Consider the following 26,571-nt stretch of genomic DNA (forward strand, 5'->3'; position numbering starts at 1 on the left):
TGGTAAGATGACACGTCGTTACCCCGCTACAAAAGGATACCCCTAGCAATCATCACCATCATCATCGCTCGAACTTGCTAATAAAACTGAATTAACTTTTTGAGTGTTACTACCGACAAACGTTAGCTCTGATTCGGTAGACAAGGCACCTCCCCAAAGGTGCTCACTGCAAACTTGAGTGCTAACACCACGTCACCCAATAACAAAGCATTTGGGCACATGGCAGGCACAATGAATGGGAGGTAGCGCATGAAAAGGCATGATGACGCAATCTGCCTTACTATGGAAGAGGGCACATATCCCCTATTCGCACACTTTAGCACAAAAGGGGTTCTATGCGTGTGTGAACTTTCTGAACGCGTTCAGCAAATCCGGGAGGACTGCTTAGCACGTTCAACGGCAAGATGAACCACTGGCTCGGTTACCTAGTTGGCTGCGACAACAGTGTACTCTTGCCAATTGCAGCAAGAAATGATTGTAGATTCCGCACTGGTGCAAGTCTTTCGACGCACTTGCACACCGTGGCAAGACAAGACTGAATCCATGTGAGGTAGCTTTCTTGGTTAAATTTGCAAGCCGCCAAGGCATGCCGTTGCCAAAAGAACCTTAGCCTCCCATCTTCAGGTGCTCTGCAAACTTCCACCACAAAAAAAATGGGTAAACAACCTTTATAAATCCTCTTTCACCTTCTTTTATTTGTGACAGCACTAGTCGTAGCATGGGGAAGCATAGGGTGGGAAAAATGCCGAGGTTTACCATTTCAGTACTCGCTGCCTATTCAAACAATCGCTACTCGCTGCTGCCGGCGGGTACATCGATATTTTTGATACTGTGATGTACGAAAGCAGGTGAATATGCCTTTAAGCTTCAGCATTCCTCCAAATTCAGGCTTCTTTTAAAGCAACATTGCCTGAATTCAAAGTTTCAAAGCCGTTTGGTTGAGCCAGTAAAACTCCCGAGCCAAAAGGAACTGCAGTAATAAAAACTCGCACGCTATTCAACGTCCTGCTTGAGAACACTCTGCCACACTCAGTCATTCACACCAACACTACGGCTAAGTTTGTGAATGGGGCTCTGTGCACGAAATATTAAAGCGAAATTGCCTAAATTCGAAGTTTTAGAGCTCTTTGGTCCAGCCAGCAAGACTCCCAACCCAACAGGAACAGTATTATGCGAAACTCACGCACACTTTATTCAATGTTCTTCTTGGCAACTCACTGCCATACTCGGACGAAGAAAGGAACAACAGGCAAGTTTACAAGCTGGGCATCCCACTCGACATTATCTCCATGGGCAATTGCTATCACTTGGTGCAGCACTGTAGGCCACGGCGTATACACTGTAGGTCCCGGTTAGCAGCTCGGTATTCATCGAGGAGATCCTTCATTTCTGGGCACCAGGCCTCCCTGAAGGCATCCAACCTTTCTTTGTCCCGGTGTATTCCCAACCTGGTCTCGTTTATCTGCCGGTCCAGCTGAAGCCTGCGCAGCAGAGCGACCCGTTGTTACCCCAGAGGAACACACGAGGAGGTTCACACAAAGCTTCAGAACCCAGTGTTGCCCTAGGGTGACACTGGGGCACCACTGAGTCAGTGGCAGAGTAGAAACAAGTCAGCTTCTGTTGGTGGATTACTGCACCACGATTCAGTTACTGATAACTATGCTTTTAGTGCTGGCCGACATTATATCACTCCTATCTATAATACGTTCCTGTAACATGAAATTTGAGCGTTTTACATTTATTTTATTTTTTTTTCGGTTAAAAAAAAAACGTATCTCCTGGCTGAAAAGGAGCTGAGTGAGCTACCAAAGGCTAGTCCTTTCATAATTAAGCAAAGTTTTATGTATTTTGTTTTGATGGCCCTTAAACACAAGAAATGCCAAAAACGTGAAAACAGGCATCACTGCCTCATACACTTTCCCGCAACGATTTGCGACGTTGCAAATTGTGAATGGTAAAATGGGATTAGTGGAGTTTTTCTAAGCCAGTTTTCCGGAACAAACCCGAAAGCAGGTACGGCAAATGCAAATAAAATGTATGTGGGAGTTACGTGTACATGTTATCGGTTGTGCTTGAACATTATGAAGCAGATTCCTTACTGAAAAAAATCTTACTGGTGGTGAAAAATTGTTTCAGTTTCAATTTCAGTCTATTGTTTTTGCATGGTTGTGTCACCACAAGACTTTTTCAAGTTAATGCGAGAGCTGTTGTCCCCTTTCGCTCTCCGTGTTTATTTATAAATGAGACGAAACTCCGAGATTACTGTCGCAATTGATTAAATGACAATCCTGGTCATCAGCCACCTTGCTGTAAAATCGTGCGAGTAGTTTCTACTGCAGCTCATAGGTGGCAGCACCTCCCCTTGATAAACCTTTTGGGTAGCACTCTTCATGTAGCACGACGTCGTCGTTTGAATCCCGTAAAAATAGGAAAAGAAATGAGGGAGAAATGACCCCTCTAATTATTTATTTATGCATCTAAACGAACAAACCACCATTTTCTGTCAAACAAGAACTGAAACAGCTTTGAATATTATAATCTTCCAGTTAAAACCGAAAGTCATTCATTCTTTACTGCCCCTTTAAGAGTACTACGTAGCAGCAAGTCTTCCTTATTAAAAGTACTACATAGCAGCACATCTTCATTATTAAGAGTACTACGTAGTAGCACGTCTTCATTATTAAGAATACTACATAGCAGCACGTCTTCATTATTAAGAGTACTACGTAGTAGCACGTATTCATTATTAAGAATACTACATAGCAGCACATCTTCATTACTAAGAGTACTACGTAGTAGCATGTCTTCATTATTAAGAGTACTACGTAGTAGCATGTCTGCATTATTAAGAGTACTATGTAGTAGCACGTCTGCATTATTAAGAGTACTACGTAGCAGCACGTCTTCATTATTGTTGATCACTGCATTGGAGCAGCAAAATGTGACCAAATGTTCTACATTCCTTTTCACAGCTTGCTGGCAGCAGCAGCTCCAAACTTATAAAACAACAGAGCAAGTCATCGCTCCAAAGATTGTGAAGGTACCACACTCAACTTTGCGTCATTCAAAAGGCTTTGCAGCTCCCGCCTCGCCAAAATTTTTGGATTTCAAATTCCTCCGCTTACTGAGAACCACTATGATGTTACAAGGGCCCTGCAATGTAGTACCGTATTTGCACGATTCTAAGGGGCCCCCGTTTGTAACGCACAGTAAAATTCAGCACCCGGGAACCACAAAAAAATCTTGTCGCCGATTATACCAACACAGAATGAGGCCCTTAACAGATGCTTCAAAATTGCACAAAACCTTTAACTGAACATAAATTGGCACATGCTGTGGGCAGCTAAAGCTCTTCCGTGAAGCTTTGCATGTAAAAATGTAGTTGGTCCCTTTGTTCTTACCAATCGCGGAGATACGACTCTGGGTTGCCCTATGCACGGGATGCTGCCTAATTTACCTCAGTTTCCGCCAAGATGGTTACGTCGTGTTTAAACGAAGCGTCCATCCGTCATTGAACTCTTTCATTTCAGTTTTGAGTCGACGGTTTTGGCTGAGGTTTTTGAGTTTAGAGTCCGATTGCGACGTGCCGGTATTTTTGAATGCTTATTTTCATTAAAATAAAGGTGCGTGTTAAAATAGTACAAATACGGTACTTAAGGTGGCAGCCAAACTGACTCTGCCCCGCCGTAAGGAAACTAGAAGTCTAGAGTCACTGATCAGGCTTAGGGGAAGCTCAGCGTGTAATAACCCTAACCCACATAACGGCATAGCCAAAGCTTCCTTCCCGCTTTGAGCGATGAAAGCGACAGGAACTGGGCGATTTAAGCTCACTCAAACATTCCAGCGCCTTTTGAAAGAACGGTAGGCACAATTTGTTCACACGCAACTAATGACGCTGGAGTTTGCCTTAATAAAAACTAGCAACACTGCTATTCCAACAAGGCCATCTTTTGATTGACGCAATGCTGTAAGCTGCCTTCCCAATCCCCTTCATTCCAAGGACAACAATGAAAAATGGGGAGGTTATGCCTTCCACCAAGCTGAGGCATGCCCATTTGGCTGGACGAGCCACCTGCCCTTGTGTGTTCCAATCTGACCCCCTGAACAAGGGTGAAAGACTTGCAAGAACTCACTCGATCTTCTCGAAGAGGCGCCGCAGAGACGGTGTGTAGAGCTGCGTCTTTTCGTCGATGAGGGCTCGCCTGGAAGCGAGGCACAACAAAGCTTACTTCACACTCTCTAAGCATTACATACAGGCCATACAAAATGCACAGTTTAGGTTTTTAGATGCGACTGCATCTCATTCACTCGCCTTGTCCCTCTATACGGCGTTGTTGTCCGTCCACACCCCTCCCCCATTCTCCTCGTTGCGCGAGCTGCGCTCTCCGCCGCTCACCCCCTCTCCTCTCCGATAGCGAACACTCTCTCGCGAGGGGCACTGAATTGGATTCAATTGAATTGGCTTAGCTTGAATTGAATTGGATTGGATTAAAGTGGATTGTGTTGGATTGTGTTGCGTCATAGCCGCGGCAGGGGGTTCACGGCACGTTTCACACGATGGGAGAATCAACCTAACGGAAACAACAACGGAACCCCCTATGTGTCGCATCTACACAGGGGTTCCCGCGAGGGGAGGTGGGAGTAATTTTTTAATTGAAAGCTTCATTTCAGAAGCCAGGTACCTAGGTTCATAATCACACCACTTGAGACCAGCAAAATGACAGTTTATTCCCCCGAGTTTTTCCCACCAATTGGAATCGCTCGTATGGAAACGCGGTAAATTCTGCGCATACTTCTTTCCTGCACATAATTTCTTCCTTCGTTTAGCAACTCATTTCACCAAAATGACATTTCAAAAATGCTGAGAGAAGCGGGGGTCTCACTCGAAGAAGCAGCAGCAGCAGTTTTTACGACGAGGCAGATTGCCCCAGCATTACCCCATTACTGTTATCTGCCAAAATGCTTGTCTTTGGCTATTTTCTATCAAGTCTGGCTTCCTTTATCCGAACCCAACTGCAAGTTTTCTTTCTGGCTTTTCTTTATGTCCTTCTTCTCTGTATGCTGCGTTGTTCACTGTATGAACATGTGCTGCAGTTCGTGCGAACATTGCAGATCGCTCCACTCCATTTTCTTTCATAATTCTTTCTCACTGCAGGTATTGATCAGATCAGACTTATTTCCAGTTTTACATCAAAAGCCAAAAAAACTGTGGAAAGGAAGGCACAACGTGTTGCAACACCGAACAGAGGCCACCCCTCCATTAAAAAAAAAAAACAAGGTGAACATAACACAAAATTGCAAAAATACAACATACAGCACAAACAAAAAACAAAATAATGAAACTGAAACCAAAACTGTGTACGTAATAGGCTTGAAAAACATGAAAGCAAAATCTAAAAGTACCAGGACAAACCTTGCCTCGATTAAAAATAAAACAAGAGGTACAAGTCAGAGGCAGTAAGCATATCAAGACAATTAATGAACTTGGTCATCCCACTGATTTGTTTTCATAGTCCAGCTTTCCTGAACAATTTTTTTTAATTTGTGATCCGATATGGTTGCGTTTGCTAACAGAAAGAATGCTGGGGTGTGAATTTAGAATGCGCGGTATTCGAGCTGCTTAAGTCTGAAAACCGTAACTGGTACGAGCTTAATTTGTACGAGCATAATTGGCACGGCAGTACTAACAAAAGTCGAGCACAAGCACCACCAATAGCTCCACTTCTCGTAAAAAAAAAAAGGTTTCTGTTGAGGTTTTGCAGGCACCAATGTCATCCATATCTTTGCTTTGCCCTACAGCCAGAACCACACAACCACTCCGCAGGTCCGCTCCATTTTTGGAGTCGCCACTGCTTTGTCGCACTTACTTCATAGCCACATGGTGAGAGAGCAGCCGGACCTGGTCCCGGAGAACTCCGATTCCCAACTTGGAGAGCACAGGCGTTGCGTCCCACTGATCCAGCAGACTCTGAAGTTCCTGGAAAGAAAGAGAATAGAATACAACGTTGAATTCCTCTTTCTAAGGCATCGATAAGTACACAGGGTAGATATGACCACGAGTGATGGAGGAGTTGCATGCATCAATCGGATTTTTATGTTGGGGAGCTGATATGGTGATGATACGAGGAGACTATCGGTGTGTCAATATCCGAAACTTTCGAATATACTGTATTTTCGCACGCATAACCCGCACCAAAAATGCAAAAATTTCAGTGGCAAAGTAGGGGTGCGGATAATACGCAGGGTTTTTTTCCTTCAGTGCAGCTTCACGGCAATGCGCGCTGTGCCGTGAAGCTTCTACGCAGTAACACTGACTAAGCCTCACTGTCCAACACTAAAAAAGCTTCAAAAAATGCTGCATCATAAACAACATGGACGGAACCTAAGATGAGCTTGTGTACAACAGTGAGGACTGCGGCTCGAGTGATAACTCTAGTGAGAGCAGTGCAACTGATTGAATTGCGACTTTCGCATTGCAGTCAGTGTATATATATCTACTTGCTAAATGTGCGCTTTTTCTGTATACATAGTACGTGGTGTGTTGCTTGAGCAGTAGCTTAGGTGCAGCCTTTCCTGTATCAAACGTGCGGCGGGCAATACGCGAGGATTTTTTTTTTCCTTTTCTGGCCGACTGAAAGTGTTGGTGCGGATTATATGCAGGGGCGGGTCATACGCCCGAAAATACGGTAGACGCAAATAACGAAACATTCGATTAGGGTTCGAATCAACTGCCCCTATTGAGAAACTGCGTATTTAAAGGGGCCACGGAGACAAAATACAAGTATTATTCAATAACAATAATAATAAAAAAGGGCCACCTCCACTAACGCGAAACCTGGGGAGGGGCAAAGCATGCAGTGTATCAGCGTATTCAAAGATTGCAAGTCTCCCTTGCCACACGGCACGCGCTATCGATATACGTGCAATCCCTACTACGAAGACGGAGGAGAAGTGAAATTCGAAACGGAGAACTGCAAATTTTAAAATTAAAGTGAGTACAGAGCAAAACAGAAGCAAGCGAGCAAGCGCGAACGAAAAACGAGCGTCCCAGTGTGTTCTTTTAGTACACGTTTTTGCCCATGGAGATGAAACGTTGTAGCGCGAGACGTTTGAAAATGAGTGCCGCTGTGTTCTAGTACCGTGATCACATCAGAATAAAACAAACGGCAACATGAGACGCTGACAGCCCGAGCCCATAAGGTGCTTTGCCCCCTAAAAGACTGCTTTGTCCTGGTAACACTGGCATTATTTGTATCACATACTTTGAACAAATAATGGAGATGTTAAACAAAACATGCAAAGCAGTGGCGACTCCCTAGCCCCTCCCCATCAGCTTTTCTATGACATCACAGAATCTTGTTTGTGTGATTCTCAGCCGCTGATGCAAACCACCGCTAAGACACATGACTGGGCAATTGCTTCATTTGATTGCAATCGTGTGAAGCCTACAGTTTCGTTTGATTGCATCACTTTAATGCTGACATGCAGTTAACGCACCGATAAAGATGTCTTCATTGGTATCACATCTGACGTCACTCCTGTCCATAACACTTCACTGTGGCAGGAAATTTGAAGTTTTTTCAAGGGTTATATGTTTCTTCGGTTGAAAAACATCTCTGGGGGCTGGATTGGAGCTCAGTGAAGTATTGAAGTCTAGTTCTTTCAAATTTAAGAAAGTTGCATTTTGTCTTCATGGCCCGTTTGGAGCATTGTCTGGTTGGGAAACGAAAATGAACTGTTTGCTGTAGTGATGAACCAGATACATAAAGTTACGCCCCACTAAGAGCGAAAAATGCCCTGCTAAAAATGTGCAAAATATGTCCTTTGCAACGAATTAGGCATTGGCTGTATCGCACTTACGACAGCCACCCAAACTTACTGCTTTTGTCATAGGCTTTCCTGCAGCGCACTGATAGCGTGCAACTAGGTGCGACAAGACGGGGGTTTTGCAGCATTTCCTCCTATCTCCTTGGTGTTGGGCCAACTCTATCCTCGCGCTTCGCTTTCGACATTCCAGATAAAAAAAAAGGGTTAACACTCTCCAGATAAGACAGCCCAGCTGCACACTATCTCAGTCGCTCGTTTTCTCGTCGACCATTGTACAATGTTTACCCCTTTCTTAATAAGGGGGCCACGAGCCCAAAAAAACAAGTTTGGTTCACTGAAAAGGCTGCTTTGTCCCGATCAAAACGACACCAATTTTATCACAGACTTCTAATCCTATCTAGAGCAATTTTATATTTTATAACAAGCAAATAACCTAGATATTCCAAATTAAATTACCACTATTCACACAAGCCCAGCAGCAACGAATAAGCATGCGCATTAAAAAAAAATTGAACAGCGAAGCTGTTCTTGGTTGAGGCCTTCACGGGACGAAATGCGGTAACGCAGTCGCAGCGATGTGGAGAGGTCATAGCGTAGAGAGGAGGAGAGCAAGCGCCAAGCAGCACACGTGCAGAAAGTTGCACGAATGCGTGAACGAGACGCTGATGTAGGCAAGGGGTTTCTAATCTACTAAACCGGCGGCAATGTTTACACTTGTCAACAAAGTCGGGCAAAAAGAAAACATTAGGCATATTACACCAATACACAGGTGATATTGGCATTGTTCTTTTAATTAAAGAATGCAGGGCTGCTTGATTCTGACGATTGCAAACAAAAAAATGTGCTGTAAAAAAAAAAAGCGTCTGCAGTGCTCCTTCGTGGCAGTGTTCCAAGTTCAAAAGTAACAGAAGTTTCCAGTAGATGGCGCGAGCAGTGGAACACGGCAGAATTGAACTGGCGCGAACAGGAATCGACTTGCTGGCTTTGAGAGGTTCTCCGAAGCTTAGCTTTGCGATTTGGAAATGCCAGGGAGCCTCACTGTTAGCACTACCGTTCACAAAGTCAAGTCAGTGAAAGCTGGGATAATTTTTTGGCCACGAGTATTGCACTTTCATCGTCGCCGCTTCCAATCCTTCTACTTTGCCGCCTACGTTGGCTGTAGACTTTATTCTACAACACGTACAAGCAACAATGGGTGTTGCAAGACGGCTGGCACTCGACGCTTCGACTTATTATCTCCGTGGCAACGGGGTCGACAAAGGCTCTCGGCACATTGCCTCCACTCTGTCGTTCTCTGCTCCTCTTTTGCTCCCTCTCATTACAGAGTGACGCGAAAATGAGCACCGCGCTCAAAATTTCGCCAAAAATTTTGCTCCGCCTATCGCACACGCAATGGAAATTGTGAACGCGAAAGTGGAGCTTTCTGGCCGTAGGATAAAAAACTATTGGCCAGAAGTTTCTAGGTGAGTCGTTTGTCCATCTGCGAGCCTGTCTGTCTACACATGCGTTACCAGAGGCCCTCCACAAGCTCTGAAAAATCGGCCTTCAAAACTTGTAACATTGTACGTCAATGCAGGTTTGTAAATTGATAGTAAAGACACTACTTGCCACCAGGTTTCAAGCATTTTCTTCAGCTTATCAAAGAGCTGTTGCTTTCTGTTTCCAAGCTAGACGCACCACTAAAATGTGACAAACCAAAATGTATTTGAGTTAAGGGTCAGTGTACGTCACAAGCTTGCATTTTCAACGCCTATTTATTAGAAGCACACAGGTAGCTCACTAAAGTGTTTTGAGAGTTTCAAGCACATCTGTTCCTTTTTTTCTCCGCAGGGCAGCCAATCCCTGACTTCAGGAACTTTTCAACGTAATAAACAAATCTTAATTTTTCTTGATTCAAAATTTCAACATTTGTCATCGCACGTTGTTAATTATATATGCTTGTACAAGAGACACTCAAAGGGCCTGGGAAATGTGTGCTGACATGGATGTTGCTAACATGGCAAACTTGGGAAAGCTAACCAGTCTTCATTTAAGTGTCTCTTATAACCAAGTGTCTCTTGCAAAAGTGTCTCTTATACTGAGGTTTGACTGTATTGACAATTCGAAGCCCACATTTTCAGTACCTGCAAACAGTATTTGTACCTTTGTATCTAAAATATACCTCTTCTTAATGCCCACCTTGTATTCGCTGATATAATATCAATAATATTGAAACAATATAAGACAGTATTATTGTTATTACTATTAATACTGCTACTACTATTACTACTACTAAAACGTAATTGAGATTACTGACCAAACAGCCCAATTTTTAGCTCCTCTACAGTTCTCTTGATCAGGCAGCAGTCATACCGGAGCGGTGTTGTATTGCCCACTGCTATGGCCAACGAATGCTCGCAAAACTTTGGCGCCTACCTTCTCATACTGGAGCACGCACTGGGCTTTCCGCAGCCTCAGCTCCAAGTTAGAGTCTTGAAGTTCCTCCACTTCCGAGCGTTTCAACTCAATGGCCAAGTCCAGTCTCGGTGACGCCTGACCTGGGAGCAAAAACAACAGAACTGAAACATCTCGAATGAGATGCACGCTACCTTGAGTAGTTTTTACACCAGTTAGGCTTAACACTAACTGGTGCACGCACTTAATAGGCACAAGGATATGCATCGATCCCTGTTGACCCATTGTTGTAGCCATCCACTGGTCAGCCGAATCCATTCTCTGCGTTGGCTGTAACCTCATCTTTTCCCATCCTTTAGTCATGTCATAAGTTTCATGCTAATAACACTAGAGGAAAGTCTGGCACCAGTGTCTACAAGAGCCGCATTTCAACGATCATGCCATCATAAACTGTGGAGAGATGTTCCAGCATTACTTGGCATGGCTTGCCAACGAGCTCAAACGTTGCCTGTGGTCACAACAACCGTAATTATTGTTAACTGCTTCTTGTAGCCTGAACAAGAGAACAAAATGTTGCCCATGTTGTTGCCTTTTCCATGAGAAGCCATAAGAAGGCAAGTGTCAAGCCAAGCCAAGTACAAAATGAACACTGTCAGCTGTTATAATGATGGCCGTGACAGCACACATTTGCAGCGACAGATTTCCCTCTGGTACATATTGAAGCTCCATGCCTTCAGAAACCAGTTTCAGTACAATTCACAATAATTCAGGAAAAGTTGCGCTGTATGGTTAGAGCCCCTAGCTTTCCGCAATTCCGCAATCCCGCGAAAAATCGCGGAATTATAGTGTTTTCGCAGAATTACAAAAAAAATGCTAAAAGTGTGGCGCTACATCCCCAAAACGATATATTCGGTGAAATGTAGCAGAAAAGTGGCATTTTCTATTAGTAATAGCAAAACGGTTTCTATTACTTGTCTGCAACGTTTTTGCTGTTGGAAATTTAAATTTGCATCTGCGTATTCCTACCTTATCAAATAATAAAAGTGGCTAGGTGGCGCGGCCTCCACCCGAATCAAGGGGCTTAGCCATAGCCACAGAAAGAGAACATTGCACACGACAAGGCCTGTCAGATTGCAAACAAATGAAGGGTGCAATGAGTAAAGCGGCTAGCAAGGCGCTAGTATACTAGAAGAACTCTGACACTTGGAAGTTCTTCAAGAGTGTGAGGTGCTTGGATCCCCAGCAAGTTGGGTGTCTCTTATAGAAGAGATCAGAGTTTGGGGCCGTTCCTGGATTTATAGCCCTAGCTGCTGAATGGCAAGTGTACCTGAAGTCTGCCCAAAAGCTCAAAAAGGGACTTGGCACAATTTCTTTCTAAACAAGAAAATCCAGGTGAAGATTTTGATGTCCTGGCTTTCTGGGCTGGGATGGAACACCGACTCCAACACTTTCTTCCAGTGCCCTTAAATACCTGTCAGTGCCAATCAACTCTGTTGACGCAGAAAAGTCATTCAGTCGCTATGGTGACATCGTGCCTCACAATGCCATTCTCTTGGTGAAGAAAGCACAAAGCATCACCAGGTGCTCAGCCACACCAGCTTCCTTCAGCTGTAAATAGAATCTAGCATGTTAGGAGTCTGAAGTGCCTAATAATAAATGAACTGTTACATGTACCTTATGCCGTTTCAATGTTGTCACGGAATTTTGCAGATTCCCCTATCTAGAATCGCAGAATCTGAAATGTTTCACCGCAAAAAGTAAGGGGCTCTATGTATGGTCTGCAATCATTTGGCTTTGACCACCGAAAAAATGTATAACTATATGTATATGGCGTTAGTAATGGCATTAGTAATGTATATGGTGTTAGTAAGATGGCGTTAGCAATGCCTGGAGCATTGGCATCTCAAGTACAATTGTGCATTGTCATCATCAAGTGCAATTAGCAATTGTTCAGTTTTTTTTTATGGGAGTACAATGTAAAATGCAAAAGCTACTCGGCCTTACAATTTTTGCCTCATCCTTGCTTACAGCATGAAGTAGCCAACTGGCAAGGGCTAGATCAGGCACAAGATCGTAGTCAAATCAAGCTACTGTCAATATTAGGGAGTTTTAGCATAGCGGCTAGCGTACGCTACGCTAGAGTTGGCGGGTAGCAGAACCCACAAGAGTCGGGGCATTTTAGCCTGCTCTTGTGCTTCGAAGGGGAAAGCATTATGGCTTCCCCTGGTGATACCCATCAAAGACTGCTTCCCTCCTGGCCTGCATTTGTCTATCTTTGCTTTCATTTCGCCGTCCTTTGGCGTGAATCACTTCCAACAGGCATACAGATGAGCCATCACGCCACGGCTTTCGTAGAAATAGAGTTCTCTGCGGCTGGGCTGCTGTTACAGTCACCTGGCGTCAGTGCTGCACACGCTAGGCGAACTTTTGTTCGACCATTGGCAGCATGCTGAAGTAGTGTGGTGGTGGTGGTTATGTACTCCATTTCTACTATGTGACAACCCAGAGTGAATTTCGATATGAACCCCAAAGTGTTTTTATCTACTTTTTACAGCAGTTTCCACGCTGGACAACAATGCTGGTTTTTCACACAACGAGGCCCTTAAAACTGTTGCCTTAAAACACTCACCCACATGTTGGCGTATCTTGGATGTGTACAGCAGCAGTTGGTGGTGCAACGAACGGTGCAAGGCGTCCATGAAGTCCTGAAACAACAACAAAAAAAACATTCTAAAAGATGAGAGAGGCGTGAAAGCTTTCTCCCATCGAAACTGCGTCAAAAGTGCACGAAAACCATCCCTAAAAGTGGGTGCAATTGATCGCCAAACCTACCTAGTAGCAAACGAAGAGCGAACCCATGCGACAATTTTTCACGTACCAAGTAAACACATCGACGAACAATCTAAATGTATTCCAATGCGTGGTTTATGAGATGAAAGTACACTACTGTACTCTTTCTTTGTGATCGATGCATGTATTGTCTTGTATGGAACCGTTCTTTTTCTTTGCGATTTTCAAGCAATCGTTTTGAACAATCAGCGAAGCGCAGTTTCACGCACGCTCCCTCTGCCCAGACATCTTATCAGAGTTTTTCGATCGACCAACCCGTCTACAGGGAAACGCAGTAGTTTTACAAGATGCAATTGGTCCCACTAAGAAAGTTTTCCCTTAAAAAAAAAAAACGGAAATTACTGTATTTTTACAATTATAGCATCCCCCCCACCCTCATTGTAACACGCAGGTAAATTACTCAAAAGTATTTTTAAAAATATCGTGACGACAATTCTACAGCGCAGAATACATGACACTATGTACCTGGCCGAAAACGTTTTATCTGACGCGTGCAACTGTGGCAGTAAAAATCCCTCCTGATTCGATGAAAAACACTAACGGGGAACATCAAAATAGCTTGCAATTTAAAAAGTCTTGACGTTAGTAGTTTTAGACGTGACGTGCTAATTGCAGCCGCACAAAAAATGTGCAACAGCTGGCAAAGGTATTCCCATTGAGGAGTGGTTGCACCAAAAATTTACTCCCATAATGTTGACAGATTGCTTTCGATTGTATTGTGGGTGGAGTCTGTGTCCGCAGCAATGCTGCCAGCTGCTTTGAAGGATATTTTGGTTTTTAGCCCAATTGTAGGGCCTGCCCAAATTTGCAGGCTACTTTTAGCAAAAGAGGGTGCACGTTAGAATCGTGCAAATACGGTAAATCGGAGTCCAACTTCCCACAACTCCTCCACACCCCAGGGAATCCGTGCAATGGTGCTGAACTTGCCTTTGAAACTTCAATGCGTTTGATCGGACCACAGATGGCTGCCATGGAGGTTTCCGAGAGCAGGACGGCTCGCTGGGTGGACCTGAGCTGTGCCATGAACTGATGAATGCAGAACACTGTTAGCATGCAACCAAACGGCCAAAGTGCTTGTTCTTCACAAACGCTTCATGGCACAACAACAAAAAGAAAAGAATTCCTTCAAACTGCCCGATGTTGCCAGGTTTTCCCCAACTGGGTAAGAACTCACCAAATGGAGGGCATATTGCATATTGCTAGTCAATTTATTTATTTATTTATTTATTTAGGCACACTGTTGGCCCGGAGGCCGTTACAGGGGTGGGGTTACAGCCCAAATCGAAGAACAACAAGGAAATACGTTAAACAGAGTGTATACAAACTATACATCCGTATTGTTACTTGAAAATATGTATGAATTTAACACCGCAGAAGTATAACAGAGCACACCTAACAGTAATATCTATAAACAAACGAACACAACCATTTTGATAGAATTTTTTTTCACAATGCACTTCTTGCTTAGGACATCACTCGCTTCAATTTGTCCTCAAACTGTGTTACAGAGTCACTCTGGATAACGGTTGTTGGTAGTGCGTTCCATTCTTTTAGTGTTCGGGGGAAAAATGAATTGGCGTATGCATTAATGTGTAGTTGAGAGATCCAGAAAATATGTTCATGTGTACGTCTTAGGGTTCTGCCTCGTAGTGGTACTAAGTATTGAGAGGTGTCTATTTTAAAATGATTTTTCGAGAGTAAGAAAAGAAACCTTAGTCTAGCTAAGGTTTCATGTACTGCCAAATGAGAATTTTCTCTTTAACTGAGTCATTTGTAACTCGCGCTTGAGGAAGGCCAGTTAAAACCTGCTTAAAGGGACCACGATGATTACGTACAACTTTGTGCAACCTGAAAGAGCTAGCCTTTAACCTCACTCAACTCTGTCCCAGCCATGAAAGAAGCTTGTTTGTGGTGACACATTGGCCTTAAAACAACTTCTTTTAATTTTCAAGTAAACTTTGTGAAACGTGTCAGTCTTGCTGCTTTTTTCCCACTGATTTGAAATATACCATTTTTTTTCCAGCTGGTCAATTAGTTCACAAGATAATTAGAGATAATTACTAATTAGCCATTTTTGGTCACACAACAGACAAAACAGTGCTGGTCAAAAAACTGTCATTTTTATATTTTCCAATACTATGAACCCTGGTGAGTGCAATAATCGAAGCAGTTTTTTGATGCAACGCCTGGAATAATTTTACAGCTAATTAAACTTCGGTGTTTAAAATGGGCACCCAAAATGGTTCCTTGCCACTGCTGCCAACGAGGTTTAATGAGCTTTAAAATTAGTTCCCAGCAATGCATCAAAAAACTGCTTCGATTATTGCACTTACCAGGGTTCATAGTAGTATTGAAAAATATAAAAATCACAGTTTTATGACCAGCACTGTTTTGTCCATTGTTTGACCAAAAATGGCTAATTATCTCTAATTATCTTGTGAACTAATTAGACTTATCCCTTAAGAAATTTAACTTAACTCCTATAACCACTTCCCCCAACATTCCCCTGTCGAAACGATCACGAAACGTTACTGCATTATTCGAACTTTCATTGTTCTTTTCCTAGGTCAAGCATTGACAAGGTTCCCCCCCCCCCCCCTCCTCTCCAACGCCTTTTGGGTACCCGCAACTGTTGGCTTCCTAGAATGAACTAATCATTTTTCAAATAGAGTAGGCACTCAACAGAAAATTGCCCTAAAAACTAGGCAGCGACAAGCACTCCCCAGTGAATGAAGTGTGAATTAAGGTGTGAATCAAAAACGTGTGAATCAAATCACCTACGTCTTCACTCCACTTGGGTTCACTTTCCATTAGGGGATCCTGGGCCAAGTGCTTGACATCCTTCAAAGCGTATTTCAGAATGGACGCTTGCAGCCACCTTTCTTGATTCGCCCTCATCTCAGCCCGCACCTTTTGAGAATGAAAAAATAAGAACGTCTGTGAGGACGGCAGATACGATTCGCATTGAGAGTTATGCTGGCAACAGTACAGGTATCTAAAATGTGCAGCCATCAAAGGGTACAGGCACACAAAAAAAATTGTTATGCGATGTCAAAAGAAGACCTTTCTGTTTCTTTTTTTATGCCCAAACGTAATAAAAATATTCTAACAGCTTCCGTGCACAAGATAGACGTTTATGAATGCACTGCCCTACAAATACGGCCAAATTTTTTCCTAATTAATTACTAGTCTGAAGATGACTTGTGAAGGTAATTAGTCTTGTAACTCAGGAAGTATAAAAGATAGCCTTCAACCCATTTCACTTTTGTTATCAGGACAGCTGACTACATTAATGCCCTTCATTTGATTAAATTTTTTTTGTAAATATAAAAAAATAGTTTTACTTGCCACCTCCCCCATTAACACTGCACTTTGAAAGGCCAAGGGGGCCGGGGAGATTGTTAGCAATCCTCACATTTTGACATCGTTCTACAGCAGAAGCTAAGGATTTTACCTTTCGTACTGAAGACATTGTATTAGCGCTGACAGGCTGGGCATAAAAAAAGAACACATGGGACTAACACTCATCCCTACTATTTATTTTTCGTGCCTCAACTTTCAGCACTAATACATCCCCAGTATCATACAACCAATTAGCCCAACTTTCTGTACTTAACATACTTTTGGGGGTTGGGGAGTGTTTTCAGTTGTGTGGGAGCTAAGCTGAGGCGACACCTCTCTCAAACCAAGTTTGTCAAAAATTTTAAGAATAGTAGCTACAGCAGGAAAAGGAACAAAGGCACGAGGAAAAGAAAAGACGGGACCAGCACTGACTTCCAACTCAATTTGTTATGAAGAAACTTGCACCATTTATACACACCTATCATGTTAACAACAGAGAAAATACAAGACAAAACTAAAAATGGACCCCGAAAACCAAGAAAAACATGCACCACATCAAACTGCGTTCCCGCACTTGGCACAACCCATAAAGACACCAGGCTATGCCATATCTGATGTACACCGTATGTTAGAAAGAAAATCAATCTCTTTTTGTGACAACATGATTGCCACCCTGCTAATCTTTTGTTTCTCGTGTCGTTAACATAATAGGCGCGTGCAAAAGGAGCAAGTTTCTTCGTAATAAATTTATTTGCAAGTCTGCACCCGTCCCGTCTTATCTTCGTGTCCTTGTTTCTGTACGCACTGTAACTTTTTTTTTTTTATTAAATGAACCACCAGCTCGCCCAGCAGTACACCCTGGTGAGAAAATAGCCGTGCTCAAGTTGATCACAAGTTGATTTGTTGCCTTTCCCTGTAGGGAAAGGCAACAACAAAAAAAAAAACTCCTTTACTTCAAGGCGAGGGCAGAGTCCTTCAATGCCTTTATGGTCATGAAATTTCGCCATCACGCTATGGGAGAGCTTCGTACGCTGCCGCGCCGCGCCGCTGGTGTTGATCGGAGGACAGCCGGGGGCATGGTCAGAGCCCGTTTGGCAGGGAACGAACCACGCAGTAAGATAAAACAGACGCTCGCCGCCTTATCAGCAGTGCGCTTTCGCTTTACGTGTCGTGGGCCGCTCAAATGGACTCGTCATTTCGCGAGTGGCGAAAAAATGTGGCGCGAACGGGCATGCAGCTACTGCGTTCCCGCCTGCCGGTCTAGCTACAGAGCAGCGGCGGCCGCCCGATGCCCTCCGATCTGCGGTGGCGCCACTCGCGGTAGCCTTTGTCCGCGTACGAAACTTGGCCAGGAGTTTCATGACCAGAGAAGCATTGAAGGACTCTGGCGAGGGCAAGGAATGGTGGTACAGCTGTTCGTGCTCTCACCTTTGCCAGCCTTTTCTTAGCCTCACTGGAGAGACAGTCCTTCGACTTGGCCTTCAGCTTCTCGAGAATGGACACGAAACCGGGACGGCTGTCAAAGTCCTCTTCGGACCAGCCGATCGTTGCGGCTGAAACAAGTCATTAAAATGAGCAATACTCCCAAGAGGGTCGAATCCTGAGCGACTGTCTTGTTTCCTTGTTTCTTTGTTTTCATTTACTCCTTGTGCAACCATACAAACGTACATGGACTCAAAAGAAAGATTGAGCAGAAAAATTGGGTGGAATCAATGCCGTAAGGTACGACCGATCAATTAAATAAGGCATGATAACCAATTCTACAAGGCATGATCTTCATGCCTTGACAGAAACCAAACCAATCGTAATCCCCGCTTCCAAATTTGATATTTCTCACATATTGCCGCACCTGTTGCCACCGATTGACACAGAGGTGATATGGCCTGCATTGCACAATGATGCAGCTCTGAAACAGGCACATTAATAGCCTACTTTCTTGCCGACCGGCAGGTAATGAAACGGATCTGCTTTTTTGCCATTTGGTTTTTCATGAACATCGAATCAAAAAAAAATTTTTACCTGGTTACACAACCATATTTTTTTGAAAATTAACTAGTAGTTCGTAATACAGGATGATTTTTTCGTGCAACAGTGCGACAGAGCTGAAAACAAAAAAATGACTAGGCAGAGAACGCACCAGTCACTCGCCAACACAGTGCAATGGAAAGCCCATTTTCCTTAATTTACTTTCCCATTTATTATTTTTCCAATTTTTCTTTTTTTTTTCTCGAAGAAAGAAAAGCTACTTTCAAACCTGCAGCTTCCATTGCCAGGCTACTTATTCTACAATGCGCATCTCAGGCTAAGGACTTGTGCTGTGTAGATACTCAACCCTGAGGAATTAGGAGAGCATAGTCAGAAGTCCACCCTACACAGAAGCTGAAAAAAATATGTATGGCAGAAGGTTCTTGGTGTTAATAGAAATTCTGAGGGCCCCAAATACAATTTGAAAACTTTCCATTATATTCCAATACGTTCGAGTTCTTAAAACAACGTGTGTTCACTGCAAAACAACTTCAACCCTAAGAGCTGAGTTCGAGAACCAAACGACTGTTCTTGAATAACAGAGGTCTGATTCGTACAACCCAGGTTTCCTGTTCAAGAAGGGGACAACTCTGAGCCTCTGCGTCAGTCGTAATACATAACTTCGCAACACTGCAAGTATTAAGAGAAAGCAAAAATAAAAGTGAGGTGGCGCACGCCATTGAAATCTCATTCTTTATCTTCTTTTTTTTCGCTCTGTCCCATTCTTGAACCATTCGCTCATTCTCGCTCAGTGTTTGCTAAACACCACGTTGTAATGGCCGCAGCCCTTCTCAGAAATGCAGCTGATGGATATCAAACCTACAGCTAGAGCAAGTAGAGAAAAAAATTCAACGAGAATCGAAAACTAAACGCTGCAACTCACACTGTATATGGATTCCAAGTTTTTGCACTATTGTTGCAATTTGCACCAAAAGCTGTACTTTTTGACATCTTGCTCCCACTATCGTTCCGTCAATCACTTTCCCTTCAAAGGCAAAGACGCATGTAACAGAATGACTTCCGTCAAGCTCTTGATGCTGCCTATGTTACAACAGGAAAAAGCCCTAAACAAGAGTACACGCGTTAACGCTTTCTGTTAGAACATTATGCCCAATATGAAAACTCTCCGTGAAGAGCCAGTTTTTACAATGTGACCCAAGAATTCCCAATAGAAAAATCAGTTACGTCATTCTCGATGGACTGCGTTTAATCAAGTTCATGAGCCTGAAGTATCTTAGCACGGCCGTTTCAAAGGACTTCCAAAGACTGTTGAACCAATTGTCTATCCAACGCGTCCCATTGCAAAGACATAGGGAGCACTTGAGGGTCAGCATTCAATTGTCAATTGAAAGCTGTCGAGTTGCACAGGCATCAGTGAGCAATTTATCAAAACCCAGTCCGTGGCTAGCCCACCCCACCCCCATTACTATGGGTGAACAGGAAGAGGCAAGGGGAAGGGGGAATAGCCTCCCCCATGTGTCGACAGAAAGTTGAAGTACTTGCACTCAAGTGCTTGTAACTGATGCCATAAGTCATAAAAGAAAAACCATGGAAACCTAAGTACACACTACCCAATTTAATGTTTGCTAATTTGAAAAGCCAACTTGGTTTTATTAAGTTGCATTACTACGTAAATGTTTAAAAAATCTTGTATTCTGAAGCCCCGGTTCTGAAGCAAAGTTTTGCAAGTTCTGTGTATTGAAAAGCTCGGGCCGAGATCGGTTGGCACTCTAAACATGCTGACCTACTGCACTATGTTTAAAAATTCACAGCGTTTTAAGATTTAGTTAACCACGATTATTTAAGATGCAGGTACCCATTTTCTCGGTTTACATATAAACACTGGTTTTTAATTATAAACAGCTTGAGGTGACGAAGTTTTTTCCCCGAAGCAACGATAGTCACAGGTTTCGAAACACAAGTCACTAACGATTTCACATCGTCAGTGAGAACAAACTTCCCATTCATGCACTCGTGGTAACCTACCGGTCTGTGTGACTTTACAACATTCTCTGCACATTGTGTAGTCAATGGTGTTCCATTCAAGTGGGGATCTTTTAACAAGACCAGCTGACAGCTAAAACAATGAAAGTCACCACGCTCACGTACCATACAGCCTGTAACAGGTCTTGGGAAAAAGTTTAACTTGCTTTCAACACAACATCATGTGGACACTTAATGGAGGGAGACTGGTTCTATTGCAAGAGATGTTATTCAATTCATGAAGATACCTGAAATGGGGACAATATCGTTCATTGTCCAACCCTCTAACATTGAAGGGAAAAATGAAGTTTACTACAACATTAAATGAAGGCGACCGAGTGAATGGACGGTCTGCGATAAGCCAGTGTAATACAAATGGCTAATAATTAGACCGTTGCCAATGGCGGCACATTTTTTTCTACTCAAAGGTAGTGCAGTGTTCTCTGCCAAACGTTTACTGACTACAGTCACTATTAACGATTAACTGAGGCTTCGTCTACACGTAGACACCACTAGAGTTACATCTTCCAATCTGTAACTACTATTAGTGATCAGTCATTAACAGTGACGCTGGCTAATCAGTGAGCGGAGGTGGTTTTGACAGTTGGGGGGTGTGACATGGGTTGCCGGATGTGATGGGGGCGATTTGGCGACGCTTACTAGGGCCTCCCCGTTAAACTGCTGAGTTGGCAACGTGTGAAAAATGATGACAAGCTCACTAATCTAAGCGAACTTCAAAAAACGCGCGCAACGGGCATAGCTTTATTTCACTGGACGACACATCTAACAACGTGCGTGCAAGTTTACCGCTCAAAGTGGGCGCCAAACAGTGCATCCGTGAAGCGATATCAACCCCAAAGCGCGACCGTCTCAGCGCATTGAGCGACTGTCACAAGCGACAGCACGCTGTCCTTTCATACGCTTGTGGTGACACGAACGTCCAACAGCGAAAATTTGAACCGAGCCCAACGACACATGAGGCGAGTCGGCGAGTGTCGGCACAACCGGCTGCGATACGATTATCCCAACGTTGCAGGGCTAGCTAGGGTCGTCTTCACAACAAGAGGCAGTAGCAATTTCCCGCTGGTATGCTTACCTTTGATGGCGGCTTCCATAATACCTGATACACTTTGAGAGAGTCGAAGACTGTCACATCGAACAAGCCGGGTTCCTGCGGCAAAAGCCCGTGCAACCGCGCACTTTTTTGTACTGCAATGCCGACCAATCGCTGGAGGCGGGGCGTGCGGAAGCAAAAAACGTCAGTGCGCGCGCGGGTTTTGAAACCAGCTTGCGAGCTCGACACGCGGGAGCAGACGGTCTGGTTTTCGTTGTCGCAGTGGTTCATACACGCATTAGGCCGCGTAAAGTAGAATAATTTGTTCTAGAATGGTGTATTTATCGTTCGCTAGAATCCAGAATAATCACCGGTCACCGCAATTTAGCGCATAACGCTTCAAAAAAGTAAAGGTCCCGATCACAACTTCAGCATAAAACAAGCATGATGCCAATTCTGCCACTACTCCTTCTTTGGTACCGTGCTTGGCACGGCGTTCGAAACTGCACGGAAATCGTTATTCGAGGCACGGAATCGATAGTGATGGAAAGCTGTTGAATCAGGAACCTCTAGTGTGGAATCAAAAATTACAATTCAATTACAACAACAACAACAACAATAATAATAATAATAATAATGATAATAATAATAATAATAATAATAATAATAATAATAATAATAATAATAATAATAATAATAATAATAATAATAATCTTTATTTGCGGAAAACTTGGCAAAGGCTGAGCCCGTACGCTAGTGCGTCTGCTAGCCTGCCACCAGGGCGGGCGATGCCGAAGCAAATGTCCCACACACGCACACACACTCACACACATGCAACACAACAATGGCACAGGGGGGATATTTACGACACATAAAAAACCTTGTCCCAGCTTTGAGAATAACGCAGTAAAGTAAGCGAAATGCAAAAAAGAAAAAAAAAGAAAAGAAATCGGCAGAAGTCGTTTTTTGCTTTTCGTGTTGAGCGGAATCACGGTGATCTGGCTTCCCTCCACGTTTTTAATTAAAATGTGTATGCAGGTAATTTACGCACCTGGACTGCATTAGATCGGAACGATGCGTAAGTGCGCGTTTTGTTGGCGAGTTTTCGTTGTACTCTCGCCGCTTCGGGCTTAATCATAGTACGCTGCGTTTATTTTACGCAACTTAACCAAGAAATTAGTCACTTTGCACTGCGCTAAGCTCCAAGTCACGTGAATGACTGAAGTGGTTTTTTTTTTAAATAAAATGATTGAGAGTAGCTAGCGCTGCCCTGTCGATTACCCCCTTTTTGTGCCACGCCTTTTGTGGGCTGATTGTTAATGATGAATGTTCACCGATTCGCCGCCCATACTCGCAGTCCTCCTGAACGGTCGTAAAGATAAGTCTCCAAGAATTCTCAAAGTCAACTGCCATGTATTTTCTGGACATTAAAGGCTTGCCCCTTCGCACGCGCACTTTTTTTAAATGCGCAAGACCCGCATTTTGCTGTAAAATAATTTACGCTCTTTTTGTCTACACCACATCAAAAAGAACAAAAAAAAAAACACCCTTGGGCAGAGTGTGATTAGCGCTAAAACACCTTTTTAAAGGGTGTATTTTGCGTTTTTGCTAGGGTATAAACAAATATACACCATTAAGGGTGTAAGCCATTTTAATGTTCACCTGGTTAACCACCAAAGGGGAAAGGGAAAGGGAATTGCAGGTAAGAGGGGTGGGCGTATGTCGAGGGATCATGAGGAGAAGGGAGGGGAGGGGGGGCGGGAGAAACAAACAGAATTTCGTTAGCCTAAAACAATTCAAGAACATGTTTCCCCGGCAATCTGCGACAAATCTCGAGCGTGGACATCATTCAACTCATCGGATCTTCAAAGCTGTTTTGGCGACTTGGCCAAATCTCAGATTTTAAGAGGATGGGGAGGGGGAACGAGGGGGGGAGGGGGGGGGTATTTCGTCCATTCTTATCTTCCGCGGCAGGATTAAAAAAACTACTTCTATTACAGTGAGGTGACGAAAAATATATTTGTGTTCGGTTAGCTATCATACAAGCTATCCTTCGCCGCCCCCCCCCCCCCCCAAAAAAAAAAATCACCTAATATTGAGTTAATTTGTTTTCATTACGGTTTTTTCTTCAGATTGAACATTGGACATGGGCTACCGAGAATATCGAATGACTCGTGGAGCTTCTTAAAAGCTGCAGTGACATAATTAAAGCGTGCCGGCCGGAAACCCTAGTCACCAGAAGATTATACGGCAACCCGTCACGAGCAATTATCATCTCCTCAAAAAGACAATGCCGCCACGAGCGACGGTCAGCACGCAAGGATGAGAGAAAGCTTTCATTGGAGCACGAAACTAACATAAATAAATGGAGAGCCGAGCCAACACCAGTCTGGTCGATGCCAGACACATAAGCAAGAAAGAAAAGGGCAAACTGCAGTGTCGAAGAAACCCAGGTGCTCCAATAATAAATGACGGAGCTTCTTCCAGCCGCAGCCACTAAAGCTAGACAACAAAGAAATCAATGTGTCTATCACTGCGCCCTGTATTAGTTTTTGAGGCGATATTCTTTACTGCCGTACTTACTCTTTATGCGGACTAAATTATCGACGTAACTGTCAACGCATACAGTGGCGGTGTTAACTTCCCCTGCCACCGACACCTCGGGCCTTTGGAAGCGTGACGGGTTTAATTTCGCTCTCTTAAAGGGAAAAAAAGAAGTTTTCGCATCTTGCGTGAGGGCAGTTCGCCTTGATTTTCACCCGGCCTGACTGTTACTACCACTGACTAGCCAGAGTTTCTCCGCGCATGCGCCGCGCATCATGGCTAGTCAGGGAGCAGTAGCGGCGGCCAAACTCTTAAAAAAAAGGTCGTGGTACTTATTAACAGAACACTAACTATACTCGGTGGCAACTTAAAAACGGCACCGGAAGTTGCCGCTGTGCCTTATCACCGTAGCCGTACGTTTCTCCGCGCGGCGCAAGTAGGGCGTTACTGGGAATATTTTGAACATGGCGTGAGCCGTTCCCGTGATTTTTTGGACTTAATATGCTTATAAACGACTCCAGTGACGACAAACAAACTGCGTGAGACAAGGCAGACGATATCACGCATTCATAGCAAACCTCTTTCAAAAAGCGCGCGCACTGACGTCACGGGTCCGGCGCTTTGGCGGAGTGATACACTACATGAGGTGGTGCCGTTCTTGAGTTGTAACCGAGTATAGTTACTTGCCCCAGTATAAACTAAGTACTTAGTGAATTTTACTAATGCATGGTTATAGCCAGTTTATGCATGGCCAGTTAGGCCATGCATGGCTAGGTTATGCATGGCTATGTTATGCATGGCCACTTAGGCCATGCATAACCTAGTAAAAAGCTACGCGTGTCAGTGTGGATCGGCTGAGCGTGCAGCGCGACATAGACACATTCAACACGCACATCACACTTAGACAACCAACAAATAAATTAAGCGAGAAAACCAACGGGATGCACGAGGAGAGCGAGTACAACTCAGTTACCTTAGAAATACACCGGCTCTTCTTGCTTTTATATAGCCAGCCTCGGAAAGTCCTTTAGGCTTGTCGCAAAAATCAAATATTTTAGCAAAAGTTTTAGAATTATGCATTTTAATGTGAGCATATAAAAGACAGCATGCGGATTTGCAAAAACTTTTTAATCGTAATTTCGAGTGGGAATAGTGCTGTATTTATTATGTTCAATAATTTATAGAATTTTGTACTATCAGTGAATGTTAGTATCAAACAAGCAGCACTTAGTGCACGGTCTAGTCTAGTAGCGGTTCCACACTTAGTGGCAGGACAAACCAAGATAAGTTTCTCTCGTAAGAGATACCCGGCGCATGCGCAGAGAAAAGGAAGGGGGGGAAGGAGGAGAGGACAGATTGGGGGGGGGAGGGGGGGAGGCGCAGAGGACAGATTGGGGGGGGGAGGGGGGGGGAAGGCGGAGAGGACAGATGGGGGGGGGGAAGGCGGAGAGGACAGATGGGGGGGGGGGAAGGCGGAGAGGACAGATGGGGGGGGGGGCAATCAGTGAGACTAAGCATAAAAAAAATCTCTCCCACAAAAGATTCTACTAACGTGTTCGTAAACGAGAAATACACACACAAAGAGAAACCGTTAACTTGCATATAGTCTCATATATAACGGTGTGTCGTGCGGTGAAGGGTTTTGGCGTTGCTTCTTTTTGTCTGTGTGCGTGCGCGCAATTGTCTGCGCTCTATACTTGCACGTATTCTTTGCGACATTATCTGAGTGACTTTAAGTTTCGTGGAGGGGCCGCCGACATCGTTCAGCCTCAACCCGTGCGCTTTGCGATCCCTTTTTACAAAATAGGATCAGCGACAGAAATCGCACACTTTATTCGCATGAGAATAAAAGCCAGTTTGCGCCTACGGGTGCAGGTACAATCAGATGTGTTTCTTTTTATTTTAATGCTCGGCCGCCGAAAAAAGTTTTAGGACAGAATCAGCACCCTTGCGAAAGCAAATGATTTTGTGATATTACGAAATAACGAGGCAACCACCGCCGCTGGTTTTATTATTTTTTTAAACAAAACGGGCTATCGAACGCACCATTTTCGATCTTCGTGCGGAAACGAGCCGGCAGTCCACCCGAGAGATATCTGTGTTTTAAAGTCACCCCGATAATTTCGCAACTCCCTTTTAAGCAACCAACGGATGTCCGTCGTATTATATCTATTCCGGATATAAGTACATCCTTGCAACATCCGAGAGAAGTAAGAATGAAATATATTTTTATATTGGTCAAACATAAAGGGGCCTTGCAGACAAAATGCAAGTTTGGTTCGTTCGAAAGATTGCCTCGTTAGAATCATACTGACACCACTATTAACGCACACTTCGCTCAAATGAGCTATATAATTAGGAAAAAGGAATGGCCATGCGACGTACTAGCTCATTTCCCGCTCTAGAATCTATGACGTATGCGCAGCTATGCGATTGGCTGAGGCCGGACAAATCCAACGCTATGGCGGGGGTTATATAAGCTTGCTGACCAAGCCATTTGCGCTTAAATTTAATGCACATTCTTTACATAGCAGTAGGAGTGAGGGTGGGGG

General features: G+C 43.9%; 2 protein-coding genes across 2 annotated transcripts in view; one reads left to right on the top strand and one right to left on the bottom strand.

Annotated features, from left to right (window-relative positions):
- Positions 1-26,571, top strand: part of LOC144162599 (uncharacterized) — a 149,668-nt gene that overhangs the window by 31,540 nt on the left and 91,557 nt on the right. The window lies entirely within an intron of this gene.
- Positions 678-21,738, bottom strand: LOC144161941 (uncharacterized). Its single transcript, XM_077692496.1, has 9 exons — positions 21,518-21,738; positions 17,842-17,966; positions 15,853-15,981; positions 13,999-14,097; positions 12,851-12,926; positions 10,243-10,364; positions 5,868-5,977; positions 4,134-4,202; positions 678-1,481 (listed from the first exon to the last, which is right to left on the bottom strand). The coding sequence occupies exons 1-9, from the start codon at positions 21,534-21,536 to the stop codon at positions 1,304-1,306; spliced, it is 927 nt and encodes a 308-aa protein (XP_077548622.1). The 5' UTR covers positions 21,537-21,738; the 3' UTR covers positions 678-1,303.

This window comes from Haemaphysalis longicornis, unplaced genomic scaffold, assembly GCF_048455015.1.
Source record: "Haemaphysalis longicornis isolate Haplotype H1 unplaced genomic scaffold, Haemaphysalis longicornis Haplotype H1 scaffold_12, whole genome shotgun sequence".
Classification (NCBI taxonomy): domain Eukaryota; kingdom Metazoa; phylum Arthropoda; class Arachnida; order Ixodida; family Ixodidae; genus Haemaphysalis; species Haemaphysalis longicornis.

Excerpts from the sequence above, each read along its gene's own strand:
- LOC144161941 (XM_077692496.1), bottom strand. Across the intron at positions 14,098-15,852 it reads AACCCAAGTGGAGTGAAGAC|TTCATGGCACAGCTCAGGTC; the intron begins GTAGGTGATTTG and ends TGCATTCATCAG. Across the intron at positions 5,978-10,242 it reads GCGTGCTCCAGTATGAGAAG|GAACTTCAGAGTCTGCTGGA; the intron begins GTAGGCGCCAAA and ends CTTTCTTTCCAG.